The sequence below is a fragment of the Chiloscyllium punctatum genome, chromosome 15 (assembly GCF_047496795.1).
Source record: "Chiloscyllium punctatum isolate Juve2018m chromosome 15, sChiPun1.3, whole genome shotgun sequence".
NCBI lineage: Eukaryota > Metazoa > Chordata > Chondrichthyes > Orectolobiformes > Hemiscylliidae > Chiloscyllium > Chiloscyllium punctatum.
In genome coordinates this window covers 89,095,615-89,115,886 of record NC_092753.1, presented here as the reverse complement: position 1 = coordinate 89,115,886, position 20,272 = coordinate 89,095,615, and the positions used below count along the sequence as shown (strand labels likewise).

Genomic DNA, 20,272 nt, shown 5'->3' with positions numbered 1-20,272 from the left:
GCCCCAACCCCCGCTCCACAACAGGCCTGTACCCTGACACCATGCAAGGTCCCTACCCTAACTGTACACCAGGTTCCCCACCCCTACTGTGCACCAGGCCCCCTACCCCCACTTAACACCAGGCCCCAACCCCCACTCCACACCAAGCCCCCATCCCCACTGTACACCAGGCCCCAACTTCCACTCCCCAGGAGTGGACCAGGACCCAATCCCCACTCCACACCAGGCCCCCACCCCAACTGTACACCAGGTCCCTACACCCACTCTACACCAGGCCCCTAACCCCACTCAACACCAGGCCCCAAACCCCACTCCACACCAGGCCCCTACCCCCACTCCACAACAGGCCTGTACCCTGACACCACGCAAGGTCCCTACCCTAACTGTACACCAGGCTCCCCACTCCTACTGTACACCAGGCCCCCTACCCCAACTAAACACCAGGCCTCAACCCCCACTCCACACCAGGCCCCCATCCCACTGTACACCAGTCCCCCTCAACTCCCACTCCACACCAGGCCTCCATCCCCACTGTACACCAGTCCCCCTCAACCCCCACTCCACACCAGGCCCCAACTCCCACTCCACACCAGGCCCCAACCCCAACTCCCACTCCACACCAGGCCCCAACCCCAACCCCAACTCCAACCCAGGCCCCGACCCCACTCCACACCAGGCCCCTACCCACACTCCGCACAAGGCCCCTACCCCCACTCTACACTATGTCCCAACCTCCACTCCACACCAGGGCCCAATCCCCATTCCATACAAGGCCCCCACCCCCACTCTACACCAGGCCCCCACCCCCACTCTCCACCCGGCCCCAACCCCCACTCCACACCAAGCCCCTATCCCCACTCTATACCAGGCCCCTACCCCCACTCCACACCAGGCCCCTACCTCCACTCCACACCAGACCCCTACCCTCCCTCACTCCACACCAGGCCCCTACCCTCCCTCACTCAACACCAGACCCCTACACCCCACTCCACACCAGGCCCCTACACCCCGCTCCACACCATGTCCCTACTCCAACTCAGCAACAGGTCACTAAGCCCCGGTCAGCACCAGGCCGCTAACCCCGCTCCCACACTAGGCTCCTGGTCACTGGTGTCCCCACTTAAGAAGCTGGGAGTTAGAGGCCATGAGAAGGGAGGAAAAGAGGGAGAAAAGAAGAAAAATAACTTGTGAATCCTTCCAATACAAGGTCCCTCTCCCTCCAGTGGGAGAGACCCCTGATCAGCGATTTGATTGTCACAGACACCTTGAAGGGTGCTGTACATGTGTCTGAAAAGAGATGACAAGGTTAATGTTCTCCTGGGTCAGGGACTCAGCACTGTGTGTGACAACCCTCTTGGACTAACATCTGGGGCTGCTAGAGCTGGCACGTCCAGCGAGTTGCTGCCCACTCCTGGTGCCCCTAGGAGCTCAGCAGCATCAAGACAAAAAGGCCCAGTGGCTACCCTAGCAACCATCATGATGTATCAAAATGCCATGTCCAAAGTCCAGGTTTGACACCATGTTGTTTAGCTGCTCCCACCAAAGGAAGAGAGCACTGGAGAAGAGAGTGGTGTCAGGAACCACCCAGTTATTTTCCCAGTTAAGAAGGTTCAGGGTAACACAGGGACCAGGGAGTGGCCAGCACTGATGGTGATGGCCAGAGTGTTTGATTGTCTGACATGAGCGAGCCAGTCTAAGCTTTCAGGATTGAGACCAGTGGATTGTTGTTGGATATGGTGAAGGATATGAGTTAAAAGTGGAATTAAGATTCATGTGAACCATGCGATCATTAACTGGCAGGCAGGAAATGAGGGCCCGAATGGCCTACGATTGCTCCTGTATGACGTTTGATGGCATGATTCTTTTTTCGGTTTTTGTGCCCATTGTCTCTCTCATCTCACACCCTCAGAAAGACGTTGAGGAGAGACTGGCGCATATTGACCATGGATGAGGTGTTTCCCAGTGATCTAGGTTAACACGTGGCTGGTAACCCACTAACATTTAATAGGGGAGCTGTAGAATTGCCTAGCATTGGAGAATTCCCCATCCAGAGCCCAGCCTGTCACCCCTGATCCCCCACTCATACGGTCTTGTGCTTGTTGTTTCCAGCGGCTGTTCTTCCCTGTGTCTTCAACTTGCAATCAACTCAGACCCCTCGGGTGGAATGGAAGAAAATCAAAGGAAAACAAGTCACCTTCATGTACTTTGACCGTGCTCTGACTGGTATGTCTGACACAGTGAAATAGCCTTACACACACACACACACACACACGAGGGGGTGGAGGGCGTGGGTGGTGAACCGAAGGTAGATGAGGAGTTCAGGGTAGCTCCACTCCTACGGAAATGGAGTCCAGTCTTTGGGAGCTTTAACTGTCATTTTAATACATTTAAACATAGATTTACAAAAGAGGTCAAACTGGGGGTGCAGTCTACTCTGTTGGAGAGGATGGTGAAGATTCCGATGTACTAAATCAAAGTCCTGGGCACATATTCCCTAGTCTTCTTTGACATAGTGCTATGGGCTATTTTTGGGACGTTCCATGGACATGAAAGGCGCTACGTAAATGCAAGTGCCCACCCACCTTTAACCTTGCAGTCTTTTTCTGGTTTGTTTTGCATGAAGGTGAATACAAGGACCGGGCGAAAATGAAGGGGTACAGCATCGAGCTGCTCCAGGTCACCCGTGATGACATGGCCACGTATCGCTGTGAAGTGACCGCCAAGGATGACCCGATTGTCTTTGCTGAGAAGGAGTTCAAACTCTCTGTCCTGGGTGAGCTCTCGGGATCTCCGCTAGGTTAAAGGTCATTGTTAACAAACCAGCTCTTCCTGGGGTAACAAAGCACTCGGAATCTGCCCGTCTTGAAGGAGAGTCACACCGGACTCGAAGCGTGAACTGATTTTTTTTGTTTCTCCAGAACTTTCTGCTTTTATTTCTGATTGCCAGCATCCCCGCAATATTTTGCCTCAGTTGGCCAGAACAGTACAGCCCACATCCGTAGCAGACTGCCTGGTCACTGAGAGAGTCTTGCTGCGTGTCTTCAATACCATATGTTGGGTTGTTGGCTTTTGCTTGGATGTCTGTAGTGTAGTGAGTATCTGCCTGGCCCCAAGTTGCACTGGCATTCGCTGAGTACCCCACAGAATCGGAGGCAACGACAGATTCAGTTTGTCGGAATCATTTGATTGGAGAAAATCATTTCCCCGCTTCACCTGACTCTGTTCACATCCATGTGCAGCCTCACTGCTCTGCAGGGTATCCTTGCATTGGAGAGAAAGTACAGCCAAGGTACGCTAGATCAGACCCTGGAAACAGAGCACTGTCTTGTGAGGGGTTGAGAAACTTGAGCCGAGGGTCTCTGGAGTTTGTGAGGGAGAGACGGAATCTCTTTGAAACACAAGATTCTGAAGGGGCTTGACAGAATAAATGTGGAGAGAACTGAAAGTTATACAATCATATCCTATGCAAAAATACCCTTCGGTCCAGCTCGCCTATGCTGACCAGGTATCCTAAACTGAACTAATCCCATTTACATGTCTTTGGCTCATATCCCTCAAAACCTTTCCTATCCATGTATCTGCCCAGATGCCTTTTGAATGCTTAATTGTACCAGCCTCCACCAATTCCTCTAGCAGCTTGTTCCATACACGCACCACCCTCTGCACGAAAAAGTTGTCCCGTTTAAATCTTTACCCTCTCACTTCAAACCTATCCCCTCAAACCAAACGATCCCTACCCTGGGGGAAAGACCTTGACTCTTCACCCTATCTATGCTCCTCATGACTATATAAACCTTGAGAAGGTGACCCCTCAGGCCTCCAGGGAAATAGCCCCAGGCTATCCAGCCTCACCTTATAAATCAAACTCTCCGGCCCCGGTAACATCCTGGTAAATCTTTTCTGCGCCCTTTCCAGTTTAATGACATCTTTCCTATAGCAGGGTGGCAAACATATTGGACTCTAAGCTCTGTTCACTCCGCTTCACTGATGTTGCCAGAAACACTGATTTTCTCCAGTACTCATTGAAAATTAGTAATAAACACCAGAATGTGCAACGTTTTCCTTTCGTTTTGATGTTTGTTTGAGGAACCTAAAGCACAGGAGCACAGTTCCGAGACAGGGGACTGATTCAAGGGGAGATTACTTCACTCAAAGGGCTGTGATTCTTTGGAACTCTCTGCCCCAGAGGGTTTTGAGTGCTCCACCATTTGCGATTGATTAAGATGGATTTTTAGTCTCTAAGGGAGACAGGGCAGGGCAGTAGAGTTGATGCCTGAGATCAGCCGTGACCCTGTTGACTGGCAGAACAGGGTTTAGATGGACTGGATGGATCTTACATGTTCTTATTTCTTGTATTCTCTCTGTCACTTTAACATCCCACCAACCACCTTCTCAACGTATGCTCCTCCATTTCCACTCTTTTTTCCGTCCACCTCTTCCTTCACACTCTTGTCCCTCACCTTTTGCAGCAGTACCTTCTGTCATCTCAAAACACAATGGCGGCATTTAAAAGGTATCTGGATGGGTGTATGAAAAGGGTTTGGAGGGATATGGGCGGGGTGCTGGCAGGTGGGACTAGATTGGGTTGGGATATCTGGTCGGCATGGACGGGTTGGACCAAAGGGTCTGGTTCCTTACTGTACATCTCTATCTATGACAGAGCTTTGCACTTCTCTGCCTAAACCTGCCTCTGCTATTCAGACCCTCTGTAAAACCTGCCTACCCTTAACCGGGGTTTTAATCACTCGTTTTAAGATAATTAACAAAAACCAGAAGGGAAAATGAGCAATTTATTTCTTATTTGATGTTTGAGTTTATGGGCGGCACGGTGGCCCAGTGGTTAGCACTGCTGCCTCACAGCTCCAGAGACCCGGGTTCAATTCCCACCTCAGGCGACTGACTATGTGGAGTTTGCACATTCTCCCTGTGTCTGCGTGGGTTTCCTCCGGGTGCTCCGGTTTCCTTCCACAGTCCAAAAAAATGTGCAGGTCAGGTGAATTGGCCATGCTAAATTACGGGGAGTGGGTCTGGGTGGGTTGTGGGTCGGTGTGGACTTGTTGGGCCGAAGGGCTGTTTCCACACTGTAAGTAATCTAAAGAGTTTACTTTTCATCAGATTCAGCATGAACTTGCAAAAGATGTTGGATGTGGATGTAAATTGTATTTTGAAGATGTCTTTGAAAATATATACTTTGCAGCAGGATAGAGCACAGCAGTGGGTTATTTTTATTCCTTTGTGGGATAACTCCATCTCCAGTAGGACAACAGTTGGAGATTAATACAGATGGAGCATTGGCTAACGCCAAAAGACAGAGTTGGGATAAGGGAGCTGTTTTCAAGCTGGCAATCCCTGTTGAGGGTGTTGCAGTGGCTCAGTGGTTAGCACTGCTGCCTCACAGCACCAGGGACCTGGGTTCGAATCCAGCCTTGGACAACTGTCTGTGTGGAGTTTGCACATTCTCTTCGTGTCTGTGTGGGTTTGCTTGGGTTTCCTCCCACAATCCAAGGTCAGGCGGATTGGCCATGGGAATCGGGTGGGAAGCTCTTTGGAGGATCACTGCAGACTTGATGGGCTGCATGGCCTCTTTTTGCACTGTAGGATTTCTGTGATTCTAACCAGTCAGTCAGACTCATAGAGATATACAGCACGGAAACAGACCCTTCGGTTCAACCCGTCCATGCTGACCAGATATCCCAACCCAATCTAGTCCCACCTGCCAGCACCCGGCCCATATCCCTCCAAACCCTTCCTATTCATATACCCATCCAAATGCGTCATAAATGTTGCAATTGTACCAGCCTCCACCACTTCCTCTGGCAGCTCATTCCATACACGTACCACCCTCTGTGTGAAAAAGTTGCCCCGTAGGTCTCTTTTATATCTTTCCCCTCACCCTAAACCTATGTCCTCTAGTTCAGGACTCCCCGACCCCAGGGAAAAGACTTTGTCTATTTACCTTTTCCATGCCCCTCATAATTTTGTAAACCTCTAAAAACCCCTCAGCCTCCGGCGCTCCAGAGAAAACAGCCCCAGCCTGTTCAAATCCTCCAAACTTGGCAACATCCTTGTAAATCTTTTCTGAACCCTTTCAAGTTTCACAACATCTTTCCAATAGGAAGGAGACCAGAATTGCACGCAATATTCCAACAGTGACCTAACCAATGTCCTGTACAGCCTCAACATGACCTCCCAACTCCTGTACTCAATACTCTGACCAATAAAGGAAAGCATACCAAACAACATCTTCACTATCCTATCTACCTGTGACTCACCTTTCAAGGAGCTATGAACCTGCACTCCAAGGTCTCTTTGTTCAGCAACACTCCCTAGGACCTTACCATTAAGTATATAAGTCATGCTAAGATTTGCTTTCCTACAATGCAGCACCTCGCATTTATCTGAATTAAACTCCACGTCTCAGCCCATTGGCCCATTGGCCCAGATCCTGTTGTAATCTGAGGTAACCCTCTTCGTTGTCCACTACACCTCCAATTTTGGTGTCATCTGCAAACTTACTAAATGTACCTCTTATGCTCGCATCCAAGTCATTTATGTAAATGACAAAAAGTAGAGGACCCAGCACCGATACTTGTGGCACTCCACTGGTCACAGGCCTCCAGTCTGAAAAACAACCCTCCACCACCACCCTCTGTCTTCTACCTTTGAGCCAGTTCTGTATCCAAATGGCTAGCGCTTCCTGTGTCCGTGAGACCTAACCTTACTAATCAGTCTCCCATTGGGAACCTTGTCGAATGCCTTACTGAAGTCCATCCAGATCACATCTACCTCTCTGCCCTCATCAATCCTCTTTGTTACTTGCTCAAAAAACTCAATCAAGTTTGTGAGACATGATTTCTCACGCACAAAATCATGTTGACTATCCCAAATCAGCCCTTGCCTTTCCAAATACATGTACATCCTGTCCCTCATGATTCCCTCCAACAACTTGCCCACCACCGAGGTCAGGCTCACCGGTCTGTAGTTCCCTGGCTTGTCTTTACTGCCCTTCTTAAACAGTGGCACCACATTAGCCAACCTCCACTCTTCCGTCACCTCACCTGTGACTATCAATGATACAAATATCTCAGTAAGAGGCCCAGTAATCACTTCTCTAGTTTCCCACAGAGTTCTAGGGTACACCTGATCAGGTCCTGGGGATTTATCCACTTTTATGCATTTCAAGACATCCAGCACTTTCTCCTCTGTAATATGAACAATTTGCAAGGTGTCACCATCTATCTCCCTACAGTCTATATCTTCCATGTCCTTTTCCACAGTAAATACTGATGCAAAATACTCATTTAGTATCTCCCCCATTTTCTGCGTCTCCACACAAAGGCCGCCTTGCTGATCTTTGAGGGGCCCTATTCTCTCCTTATTTACCCTTTTGTCCTTAATGTATTTGTAAAAACTCTTTGGATTCTCCTTAATTCTATTTGCCAAAGCTATCTCATGTCCCCATTTTGCCCTCCTGATTTCCCTCTTAAGTACACTCCTACTGCCTTTATACTCTTCTAAGGATTCACTCGATCTATCCTGTCTATACCTGACATATGCTGCCTTTTTATTCTTAACCAAACCCTCAATTTCTTTAGTCATCCAGAATTCCCTATACCTACCAGCCTTCCCTTTCACCCCAACAGGAATATACTTTCTCTGGATTCTCGTTATCTCATTTCTGAAGGCTTCCCATTTTCCAGTCGTCCCTTTACCTGCGAACATGTGCCCCCAATCAGCTTTTGAAGGTCATTCTAACATGGGTCAGTGCTGGGACAATAATTATTTACCAATATATTACTGACTTAGAGGAAAGTGAATGTACTATCACCAGGTTTGCAGATGACACAAAAACATGTGGGAAGGCAAGTCGTGGGGAAGACACAAAGCCTGTGTCAAGGGATATAGGAGGGTTAAATGCAAATACAAAAATGGGCAAAAACTTGGCAGATGGAATATAATGTGGGGAAATGTGAGGTTAGGCAGGTTGGGCAGGCAGAATAGAGTCATAGAGGGCTGCAGCCCATGTACAGTGCTCTAGTCGAAAAACAAGCACCTAATTCTCTCCATTTTCCAATATTTGGCTCAGAGAGGAGCTGAATATTATTTAAATGGAGAAAGGCTGTGGAGAGCTGAGGGATAGAGGGATTTGGGAGTCCTCATCTGTGAATCACAAAAAGCTAATGTCCACGTTTATTGGATAATAGGGAAGGCAGATGGAATTGTTTTTTTTTAATCAAAATGCAACAGTAGGGAGGTTTGGTGAAAACTACACCAGGCATTAATCAAACCATAACTGGAATACTTCAAACTGTTGTAAACCCATTATCTAGAGAAAGATTTGCTGGGATTTGGAGGCAGTCCAGAGAAGGTTCACTCGGCTAACATCAGGGATGGAGGGGCTGACCTATGAGGAGGAGTTGATCGGGTCTGTTTTGGAATTTTGAAGAATGAGAGATGACACACGAGACTATTGTAGGACTCGACAGGGAAGATGCAGAAAGGTTGTTTCTCCTTCTGGGAGAGTCTCGGAGGGCATAACCTCAGAATAAAGGGATTCCAATTTGAAACAGACATGAGGAGGAATTTCTTCTCTGAGGGGAGTGACTCTGTGAAATTGTGTACTACAGAGGGTGGTTGAGGCTGGGATATTGGAGGTTGAGATAGACCAATTTTTAATCAGTAAGGGGATCAAGGGTTATGGGGACAAGGCAGGGAAATGGAATTGAGGATTATCAGGTCAGCCATGATCTCACTGAGTAACAGCCGATTCAAGGGCTGAATGGCCTACAACTGCTCCTGTGTTAAATGATCTAAATGCCCTTGAATTGGGTGGTATACTTGGCCGGTTCAGAGGACACTGAAGAGTTTGCCACGTTACTGTGGGTCTGGAGTCACATGTAAGCCAGACAGGGTAAGGATGGCATATTTCCTTCTCTCATCCTTTACACTAATGAACCCAGATGGGATTTTAATGATAATTGGTGATTCCAAATTCCGTTAATTGAAATTATATTTCACCATTTGCCATCACGGCATTTAACCTCACGTTCCCAAGTTTTAAAAATTAATTTATATGTTTGCAAGAAATAATTAGGCCACAGGGTGCAATTATTTTCAGTGAGATCTTTCAGGGACATGTTGGAGGCAAAAACACGAGGGGAAATTAAAACACAGTTATCCTGTGTGACTGGGGAGTAAGAGTCAATTGGAGCATTCAAGAATTCATTGGATGATCATTTGAATAGAAATAAGGGGCAAGGGTATGGGGAAAATCAGTAGATTGGCACCAGGTAATGATGTTTGTTGGCAGAGCTGGTGCAGTCATGATGGGCTGAATGGCTGGTTAGATTCTTATTGATATGTGGTGATATCATGCCCTCTGCTGGTACTGACACAATACTGCGTCCAATCCCTGGACATAAAATCTGGAAGAACACTGAATGCTGGAAATCTGAAACACAAACAGAACTGCCCTGAGGAAGGGTCACTGGACCAGGAACATTAACTCTGATATCGCTCCACAGATGCTGCCAGACCTGTTGAAATTTTCCAGCAATTTATGTTTTTGTTCCCTTCCCTTCTGGCTTAAATTAGGATTGGTTAGAGACAAAAAAAAACTGCAGATGCTGGAATCCAAGGTAGACGAGCAGGAGGCTGGAAGTGCACAGCAAGCCAGGCAGCACTTCTCAACCTCTTGATGCTGCCTGGCTTGCTGTATTCTTCCAGCCTCTTGCTTGTCCACTTTAAATTAGGATTGGGATAGGAAAGTCAATATCAAGGTGTCACCTCCTGGTTATCATTGAGTCACAGAGTTTTGTGACATTAAAAGAGGTCCTTCGGCCCATTGTGTTTGTACTCGCACGGCTTGTGAAGGTTTGTAGCTCAGGTTGAGGTTTAGGTAGCTCAGGTTTATTCCTGGGGCAGGCTAAGCAAAGACATGCCAGAGAATTCCTAGAGGCCTGGCACTCCAACCACAACGCCATAAACAAGCACCATAGATCTAGATGTCATCTATCAACCCCTCAGAAAACGAGCAGGAAATGACATCACCACAAACCCCAGGAACCCCATCCAGGAGAAAGATATAAATAGAAAGCAGGAGACAACAGCTTCGCTTCACTTGGAGGTCGCCACTGATGATGTTACCTAGCCAGGTAATGAAACATCTGGATATCAAACCTACAGCTCAGCGAGCAAACCTACATCCTGTGTTAGTACTGTTCATCAACCACTTACCTACTTTGGTCTTATTATCCAGTACTTGGAACCTACCCTAGAATGCCTTTTCAAGTGTTCAGCTAAATACTGAAATGTTCTCTCCTCTATCACTCTTTCAGACAGCGAGTTCTGGATATCCATCACCTTCTGGGTGAAAGAATTCTTCCTTAAATCCCCTCTCAACTTCTTGCCCTGTACCTTAAATCTGGGCAAAGGTGAGGACTGCAGAGGCTGGAGATTAGAGTCAAGATTAGAGTGATGCTGGAAAAGCACAGCAGGTCAGGCAACATCCGAGGAGCAGTAAAATCAATGTTTCAGGCTAAAGCCTAAATCTATGCCCCTGGTTAGTGACCCCTTTATCAAGGAGAAAAGCTTCTTCCTATCAATGTCCCTAATAATCATTCGGGGTCCCCTCTCAGCCTTCTCTTCGCTAAGAAAAACAACCTTTTGTTATAACAATGATATACATCTTAATTTTTGTTGCTTTCCTTTATCCTCTTGATAGCCAACTGATTGTTGTGACCACAAAGCTCCCAAGCCCAACTGCAGTTATTTTTATTTTGCTTCTGATCCAACAACATAACGTTATGATGACATGGATCAATAGAAATGGTGTTCCTGCAGCTTAAATTGAAGCCTCAGCTTGAGGTGTTTTAAGATCATTTGTAGGATGTGGACATCGCTGGCTGGGCCAGTATTTGGCTGGGCCCCATTTGACCTTGAACTTCATTTGGTTAGCAAAGACTAATTATACTATTGGGAGGAGACCCAGGGTTCTCCCGGTGTCTTGACCAACATTGTCGATTTAACATCTCCACCACAAGAGAATGGATGACCTGTTTCACCCTTTTGATGAGCTCCAAAACAATTCACTGTCCAAGAAGCCCATCAAATCTTCGTTAATGGATGTTATGTGCAATGTGTTGCCCTACGCTCATAACCATCTTCAGCTGCTTAGATGGTCTGGAATAATGACTCCTTCTCAGAATACGCGACCACCATGATAGATGGAGAATCTGGAAGAATTCCCCCTCTATCTGACGTTAGTCTTTGGAATTCTTGAGGGCAGTGAAGGTCTACATCATTGAACAAATTAGGCAGACTTTTGATCTTTGAGAGAGTCCAGACTTCTCAGCAACTTGTAGAAAGGATAGAGAGGAACAAATTTGCAAAAGAAATTGCAGAGAGGGACAAAAATTATATCGTTTGTTATACTGGAGGAGCATAACTGTCCAATTATAAACTGGGATTGTAGTAAAGGGCAAGAATCCCTAAAGTGTAATCAAGATTTTTTTTCCCCCAGCAGTAAATTTCCAATTCAACACCAAAAGAAAACACTTCTAGACCTGGTTCTTAGGGAGTGAAATGGGCCAGAAGTCATTCGGAGAATATTTGTGAGACCGTGGGAGAAAATGAGGGCTGCAGCTGCTAGAGATCAGAGTCAAAAAGTGTGGTACTGGAAAAGCACAGCCGGTCAGGCAGCATCCAAGGAGCAGGAGAGTCGACGTTTTGAACATATTCCTGATGAAGGGCTTATGCTCGAAACGCCAACTCTCCTGCTCCTCGGATGCTGCCTGATCGGCTGTGCTTTTCCAGCGCCACACTGTATCATAACATTCAGGGTTACTGTGGAAAAGGATAATGAACATTTCATAGAGGCATTAAAGATATAAAAGAGAACTAAGGAGCAACTTTTTCACGCAGAGAGTGGTATGTGTATGGAATGAGCTGCCAGAAGATGTGGTGGAGGCTGGTACAATTGTAACATTTAAGACGCATTTGGACGTGTTGGACCGGAGGGTCTGTTACCATGCTGTAAATCTCTATGACTCTATGTACAGTATGGAAACAGACCCTTCGGTCCAACCATCCATGCCAACCAGATATCCCAACCCAATCTAGTCCCACCTGCCAGCACCCGGCCCATATCCCTCCAAACCCTTCCTATTCATATACCCATCCAAATGCCTCTTAAGTGTTGCAATTATACCAGCCTTCACCACTTCCTCTGGCAGCTCGTTCCATACACGTACCACCCTCTGTGTGAAATAGTTGCCCCTTAGGTCTCTTTTATATCTTTCCCCTCTCACCCTAAACCTATGCCATCTAGTTCAGGACTCCCTGACTCCAGGGAAAAGACTTTGCCTATTTATCCTATCCATGCACCTCATAATCTTATAAACCTCTATAAGGTCACCCCTCAGTCTCCGACACTCCAGGGAAGACAGCCCCAGCCTATTCAGCCTCTCCCTATAGCTCAAATCCTCCAACCCTGGCAACATCCTTGTCAATCTTTTCTGAACCCTTTCAAGTTTCACAACAGCTTTCCGATAGGAAGGAGACCAGAATTGCATGCAATATTCCAACAGTGGCCTAACCAATGTCCTGTACAGCCGCAACATGACCTCCCAACTCCAGTACGCAATACACTGACCAATAAAGGAAAGCATACCAAACGCCTTCTTCACTATCCTATCTACCTGTGACTCAACTTTCAAGGAGCTATGAACCTACATTCCAAGGTCTCTTTGTTCAGCAACACTCCCTAGGACCTTACCATTAAGTGTATAAGTCCTGCTAAGATTTGCTTTCCCAAAATGTAGCATCTCACATTTATCTGAATTAAACTCCATCTGCCACTTCTCAGCCCATTGGCCCAATTGGTCAAGATCCTGTTGTAATCTGAGGTAACCCTCTTCGCTGTCCACTACACCTCCAATTTTGGTGTCATCTGCAAACTTACTAACTGTACCTCTTATGCTCGCATCCAAATAATTTATGTAAATGACAAAAAGTAGAGGACCCAGCACCGATCCCTCTGGCACTCCACTGGTCACAGGCCTCCAGTCTGAAAAAGACCACCACCTTTGAGCCAGTTCTGTATCCAAATGGCTAGTTCTCCCTGTATTGCGTGAGACCTAACCTTGCTAATCAGTCTCCCATGGGGAACCTTGTCGAACGCCTTACTGAAGTCCATCTAGATCACATCTACCTCTCTGCCCTCATCAATCCTCTTTGTTACTTGCTCAAAAAATTCAATCAAGTTTGAGAGACATGATTTCCCATGCACAAATCCATGTTGACTATCACTAATCAGTCCTTGCCTTTCCAAATACATGTACATCCTGTCCCTCAGGATTCCCTCCAACAACTTGTCTACCACCGAGGTCAGGCTCACCGGTCTATAGTTCCCTGGCTTGTCTTTACCACCCTTTTTAAACAGTGGCACCACATTAGCCAACCTCCAGTCTTCTGGCACCTCACCTGTGACTATCGATGATACAAATATCTCAGCAAGAAGCCCAGCAATCACTTCTCTAGCTTTCCACAGAGCTCTAGGGTACACCTGATCAGGTTCTGGGGATTTATCCATCTTTACCCGTTTCAAGACATCCAGCACTTCCTCCTCTGTAATACGAACAATTTGCAAGATGTCACCATCTATTTCCCTACAGTCTATATCTTCCATATCCTTTTCCACAGTACACACTGATGCAAAATACTCATTTAATATCTCCCCCATTTTCTGTGCCTCCACACAAAGGCCGCCTTGCTGATCTTTGAGGGGCCCTATTCTCTCCCTAGTTACCCTTTTGTCCTTAATGTATTTGTAAAAACTCTTTGGATTCTCATTAATTCTATTTGCCAAAGCTATCTCATATTCCCTTTTTGCCCTCCTGATTTCCTTCTTAAGTATACTCCTACTGCCTTTATATTCTTCTAAGGATTCACTCGATCTATCCTGTCTATACCTGACATATGCTTCCTTCTTGTTCTTAACCAAACCTTCAATTTCTTTAGTCATCCAGCATTCCTTATATCTACCAGCCTTCCCTTTCACCCTGACAGGAATATACTTTCTTTGGATTCTCATTATCTCATTTCTGAAGGCTTCCCATTTTCCAGCCGTCCCTTTACCTGTGAACATCTGCCTCCAATCAGGTTTCGAAAGTTCTTGCCTAATACTGTCAAAATTGGCCTTTCTCCAATTTAGTACTTCAACTTTTAATTCTGATCTATCCTTTTCCATCACGATTTTAAATCTAATAGAATGATGGTCACTGGCCCCAAAGTGCTTCCCCACTGACACCTCAGTCACCTGCCCTGCCTTATTTCCCAAGAGTAGGTCAAGTTTTGCACCTTCTCTAGTAGGTACATCCACATACTGAATCAGAAAACATTTTGGTGTAACAGTAATTAATTGGGGGGGGAGTCAACGTCAATGCACTAAGACTGGATTTGGGTCAAATGATTTGGAGTCAAAGGAAAACCTGTAGCTGAACTTTCAAAGAAGAAACAGTTTAAGTACAAAGTATGTTACCTCAAAAGGGAAAGAAAGAACAAACAAATCTAGAGTTCCCTGGATAAGAAAAGATGCACAAGTTCTGATAAAGAAGATAAACTGTGCTTATGACAGATGTCAGGCATAAAATATAATTGAGAAGTCTGAAAGTCCTGAGGGGTGGTGGGAAAGAAATAAGAACAAAGAGGGACAAGGAATAGAGACCAGCAGTAAACAAAACAGGGAAACCTAAAGTCTCCTACAGCTATATAGAAAGGGAATGTGTGGTGAAGGGAGGAGTGGGGCGGGATCAGAAAGCTGATTTACTCATGGAGGCAGGAAAAATGGCTTGCATCTGTTTTTACCTACAAGGTCGATACTGTGCTGAAAGAGGAAGAAACTCAGGTAATAGATGGGTTTCAGTTTGATAAGGAGGACCTACTGCGTCTTGTACTTTAAAGATTGAAAGGCATCAAGCCAAGGTGAATCTAGATTAGATTGGTGCTGGAAAAGCACAGCAGGTCAGGCAGCATCCGAGGAGCAGGAAAATTGACATTTCGGGCAAAAGCCCTTCATCAGAAAGGATAAGCCCATCCATTACAGACCAGTCAGTTTAATCTCAGTGGTGAGGAAACTTCCAGAAACCAGTAAATCAGAATAAAATTAATAGACCTGGGTCATTTGAGGAGAGCCAGCGTAGATTTCTTTGGAAAAAAAAGTCTCATTTAACTAACTTGCTGGAGTTTTTTGAGGAAGTAACAGAGGAAGCTGATGAGGTGGTTTTGAAGGGGGCGAAGCAGTGAGTGGGTTTGAGCTGTGTCCGGATGGAGTGAGTATGTTGGGTTCACCAGATTCCTGGTAATTTAAGGCAGTAATGGTGATGACGTGCATGGAGTTTGGCCACAGGTCAATCACAATCTCATTGAATGGTGAAGTAGGCTGGAGGGGACCGACTGAACCTCTGTGTTCTTCCACAAGCCCACATCCACTGACTGCGGCCCTCTCAGCATCCTTGCCCACAGGGAGGTGGAGCTGCGAGTGCCCAGGCCCAAACATTGAAATTCTCTCCCCACCAAATCACCCAGCACCACCTCTCTCTCTCACCCCCTCCCCCACCCCGTCGCTCTCTCTATCTCTATCACGATCTTTTCACCTCTCTCTCTGTCTGCCTCTGTCACTCTCTACCTATCTATCTCTATCATGATCTTTCTATCTCTGTCACTCTCTATCTATCTATCTCTATCATGATCTCTCGCTCTCTCTCTCTCTTTCCCCCCACCCACCCGTCGCTCTCTCTATCTCTATCACAATCTTTTTACCTCTCCCACTGTCTGCCTCTGTCACTCTTTACCTATCTATCTCTATCATGATCTTTCTATATATCTCTCTCTCTGTCACTTTCTATCTATCTATCTCTATCATGATCTCTCTCTCTCTCTCCCTCCCCCGCTCTTTCTCTATCATTTATCCTGCTCTTTTATTTAAAAGAATGTGTTCCTAGCTAAGCTTTTCATCACCTGTTCAAACATCATCCCATGTTTTTTGATGATATAATCCTCCTCAGTGCCACATTGGGGCAGAATTTGTTTTTTTGTTGAACATAGGAGTAAGTGGGAAGGACACATTTCATAGGGTGTCCCTAACTGCCCTTGAGAAGGTGATGTTGATTCATTCATCCATTAGTGCTCTCCCTGAAGGCAGGTCCTTGTCTTGTTGCCTGGCAGCACTCCATGCAGGGATCTTGGCCTGGACTGTGGTGTTTTACCACTCTCAGGGGACAGGGTGAGGAGGCAGGACCCAGGTCCACCAATAGGAATCGACATTTATCTGAACAGTACACTGTCTGAGGTAATGGGTCTCCATCGGTCTGGTACAGCTGTGCCCATTGGGGTTTGTTAGGGAGGGTCTTCCAGCCTGGCGTCAGAGAAGCAAGAACTTCTGGGGCTCAGGATAGTATGAAACTAGCAGGAGGATCTGATGGTGTTCCCAGTCAGCTATTGTCCCTTATCTTTCTCTGAGGCAGACATCACAGGGTTGGAAAGTGCTGTCCAAGGAATCTCGCCAATCCACATCTTGCACACTGCCCATTATGACTAGTTTTCTTTCTAATATTTGATGATTTACGTGGCAGTGCCTGCCTCATCACTGTTTTCTCATTGCCAGTGGCACCAGTTGTTCCCCTGTGTAAAGTTCCGAGCTCTGCACTCTCGGGGTCGAAGGTCGTGTTGACTTGCAAGGAGTCAGAAGGATCACCACCGTCCAATTACACCTGGTACAAAGACAACACCATACTCACGAATCGTCCAGTTAAGGACTCAACTTCCAACAAATCTTACACGGTGGATGGAAAGACTGGAATTCTGGTAAATGGGGATGTTTGGTGATTTAAATCAGAGCCTGTTCTGGTGTTTGGTTCTTTTCCCAAGATTTCGCACACGAGATGCAATTCGCACACACCAACTTCTGCAAACAGTTAAAGTTTATTAAAGGCTGTACAAGCTAGGTGACCCCCTTTGACCCTCTTCGCAGGCGTGCAAGGTCAAATCAAAGTGAGGCCCTGAACAAAGAAAACACACCCCCTTTATACAGGTCAGTTGGTCATGCTCACAGCTCCTCTTGCACTCCCCACAGTCACATGCCACTCAAGACAATCCCCCCCAGCCACTCCCCCACAGTCACATGCCACTCAAGACAACCCCCCCCAGCCACTCCCCCACAGTCACATGCCACTCAAGACAACCCCCCCAGCCACTCCCCCACAGTCACATGCCACTCAAGACAACCCCCCCCAGCCACTCCCCCACAGTAACATGCCACTCAAGACAACCCTCCAGCCAATCCCCCAGTCATATGCCACTCAAGACAACCCCCACCAGCCACTCCCCCAGTCACATGCCACTCAAGACAACCCCCCAGCCACTCCCCCACTGTCACATGCCACTCAAGACAACCCCCACCAGCCACTCCCCCACAGTCACATGCCACTCAAGACAAACCCCCCCCAGCCACTCCCCCACAGTCACATGCCACTCAAGACAATCCTCCCCCAGCCACTCCCCCACAGTCACATGCCACTCAAGACAACCCCCACCAGCCACTCCCCCACAGTCACATGCCACTCAAGACAAACCCCCAGCCACTTCCCCACAGTCACATGCCACTCAAGACAACCCCCCCAGCCACTCCCCCACTGTCACATGCCACTCAAGACAAGCCTCCAGCCAATCCCCCAGTCACATGCCACTCAAGACAACCCCCCCCCAGCCACTCCCCCACAGTCACATGCCACTCAAGACAACCCCCCAACCACTCCCTCACAGTCACATGCTACCCTGGGTAAAATGGTAGGATGAGATCATCCTCAGACATAACGTAAATGTAAATGCCCTAATCCTGGGGAATCGTTATGCAAACGATTTCCTGATTCAGTATTACCCAAGACAATGCAGGTGTGACATACCTAGCTTCAGGGGATGGCTAGAAAGCATTTCTGGATGGGAGAGATTGAATGAGAGTTTAATTTGATAATAGTAAGGGGTGTAGTAGCAAATGTCTGTCAAAATGGAGTGGAAGTCATTTGTATCTTTGCATGACTGTCATCTCCAACCACTTCCAGAAGGTTCACTCAATGCAGTTTAACTCTTTAATATTACATTAATGTCCGAAGTGATATTCCCATTTAATCTTTTAACATTACACTGGTTAGTGGTGAGGATTTAAATGGCTGGTTCGTTTGTTTTTGACTTGGTTGAAAGTTGTTGAAAGTGTGAAACATCTGCTTCAAAGGGCAGTAAATGCTGGTGTTGCTGGCCTAGTTACTGGACTACAACTGGTGGTAGAGTGGCTCCGTGGTTAGCACTGCTGCCTCACAGCACCAGGGACCTGGGTTCAATTCCAGCCTCGGGTGACTGTCTGTGTGGAGTTTGCACATTCTCCCCGTGTCTGTGTGGGTTTCCTCCGGGTGCTCCAATTTCCTCTCACAGTGCAAAGATGTGCAGGTCAGGTGGATTGACCGAAAAATTGCCCATAGTGTCTAGGGATATGAAGGGTTACAGGGATAGGGGGTGGTTCTGGGTGTGATGCTCATTGGAGGGCCAGTGTGGACTTGATATGCCAAAAGGCCTGCTTCCACACTGTAGGGAATCTATGATTCTAATTCATGAGGGGACACAGGTTCAAATCCTAGCTCAACTGGTGGATTTTCACTCCAATCAATTCATTAAAAAATCTGGGATTAAAAGCTTGCCTCCAGAGTGATGGTCATTAGAACTTCCATCTGGTCTTATAAAAACCCTGCTTCATTTTAAGGTACTTGTTTCATCCTTACTTGCTTTGGTGATGTGAGTCCAGACTGCAGTAATATGCTTGACAATGAACTGCCTCACTGGAATGACCTGCAGGAAAGGTCAAACCAGATGGACCACAGCAAATCAAGAAGGCAGCACACCATGACCTCCTTGAGAGCAAAGTTAAAAATGACACAACACCAGGTTATAGTCCAATGGGTTTATTTGGGAGCACCAGCTTTCGGAGCGCTGCCCCTTCATCAGGTAGCTGTGGAGCAGGATCATAAGACACAGAATTTCTAACAAAAGATCACAGTATCATGTAACTGATACGATTTATTGAATAAACGTAGATTGCAGTTAAGTCTTACATCTTTTAAAATGGGTTGCAGGTTTCAGTTCATTAAGACTGAACAGCAAAGTAGGTTTGAGAGTGTGGTGCTGGAAAAGCGCAGCTGGTCAGACAGCATCCGAGGAGCAGAAAAGTCGACGTTTCAGGCAAAAGTTCTTCATCAGGAATGATGAAGGGCTTTTGCCCGAAATGTCAACATTCCTGATGAAGGGCTTTTGCCTGAAACATCGATCCTCCCACTCTTCGGATGCTGCCTGACCTGCGTTGCTTTTCCAGCATCACACTCTCGACTCTAATCTCCAGCATCTGCAATCCTCACTTTCACCTAGCAAGCTAGGCATGTTCAATATCAGTTACATGACTCTGTGATCTTTTGTTATCAATTCTGTGTCTTATGATCCTGCTCCACAGTTGCCTGATGAAGAAGCAACACCTTGAATGCTAGTAACATTGTACACCCCAGTCCAACATTGGCAACTCCACATCATCACCAAATACTGGCCTTGCCACTGATGCCTACACTTTGTGAAATATTGGTTTTTGAAATGTGGGGGGCATTCCGAGGCAAGTGCTCATGCAGTACTGAGTGAGTGCTGTACTGTCAGACACTCTGTGCTCAAATGCAATATTAAACTGAGTCCTTGCTCCCCTGCAGGGGGAGCAAGGTGTCAGGTGTATCCAAAAGATCCTACAGCACTTTCTAAAGGAAAGCCCAGACGTTCCCAGACGCATTTTGTTTATATTTCAACATTCCAGCATCCACATTATTATACTTCTGAGATTAATCCTCATTCCATTTTGGTCTGTCTTCACCGTTTAGGTGATAGAAAACCTTTGGAAAGGGCAACTTGGTTGATGAGTCGCTGGAGGCACAGAGAGACCTGAGCATTTTCAAATCACAGAATGGTAACGATGACCATAATGAATGGTGGTGTAGGCTTGAAGGGCAGAATGGCCTACTCCTGCACCTATTGTCTATTGTCTATTGATGCAGAAGGAGGCCATTTAGCCCATCTGCTCTGGTTCTCCAGTGAGCTTTACAAATCAGTACCACTCAGCTGCCTTCTTCCCAACCCCTCAACATTGTCAGTCTTTTGGGCAAATAATTATTACAGGACACGCCAGAAAACCTCG

The 20,272-nt window shown here is 46.7% G+C and overlaps 1 protein-coding gene across 1 annotated transcript in view; it reads left to right on the top strand.

Moving 5' to 3' along the window:
* LOC140486500 (junctional adhesion molecule B-like) overlaps positions 1–20,272 on the top strand; it is a 103,939-nt gene that overhangs the window by 60,125 nt on the left and 23,542 nt on the right. The window contains exons 3-5 of the mRNA XM_072585738.1: positions 2,110–2,223; positions 2,624–2,773; positions 16,664–16,863. Of these exons, the coding sequence (XP_072441839.1) occupies positions 2,110–2,223; positions 2,624–2,773; positions 16,664–16,863 (464 nt within the window). The remainder of the gene's footprint in view (positions 1–2,109; positions 2,224–2,623; positions 2,774–16,663; positions 16,864–20,272) is intronic.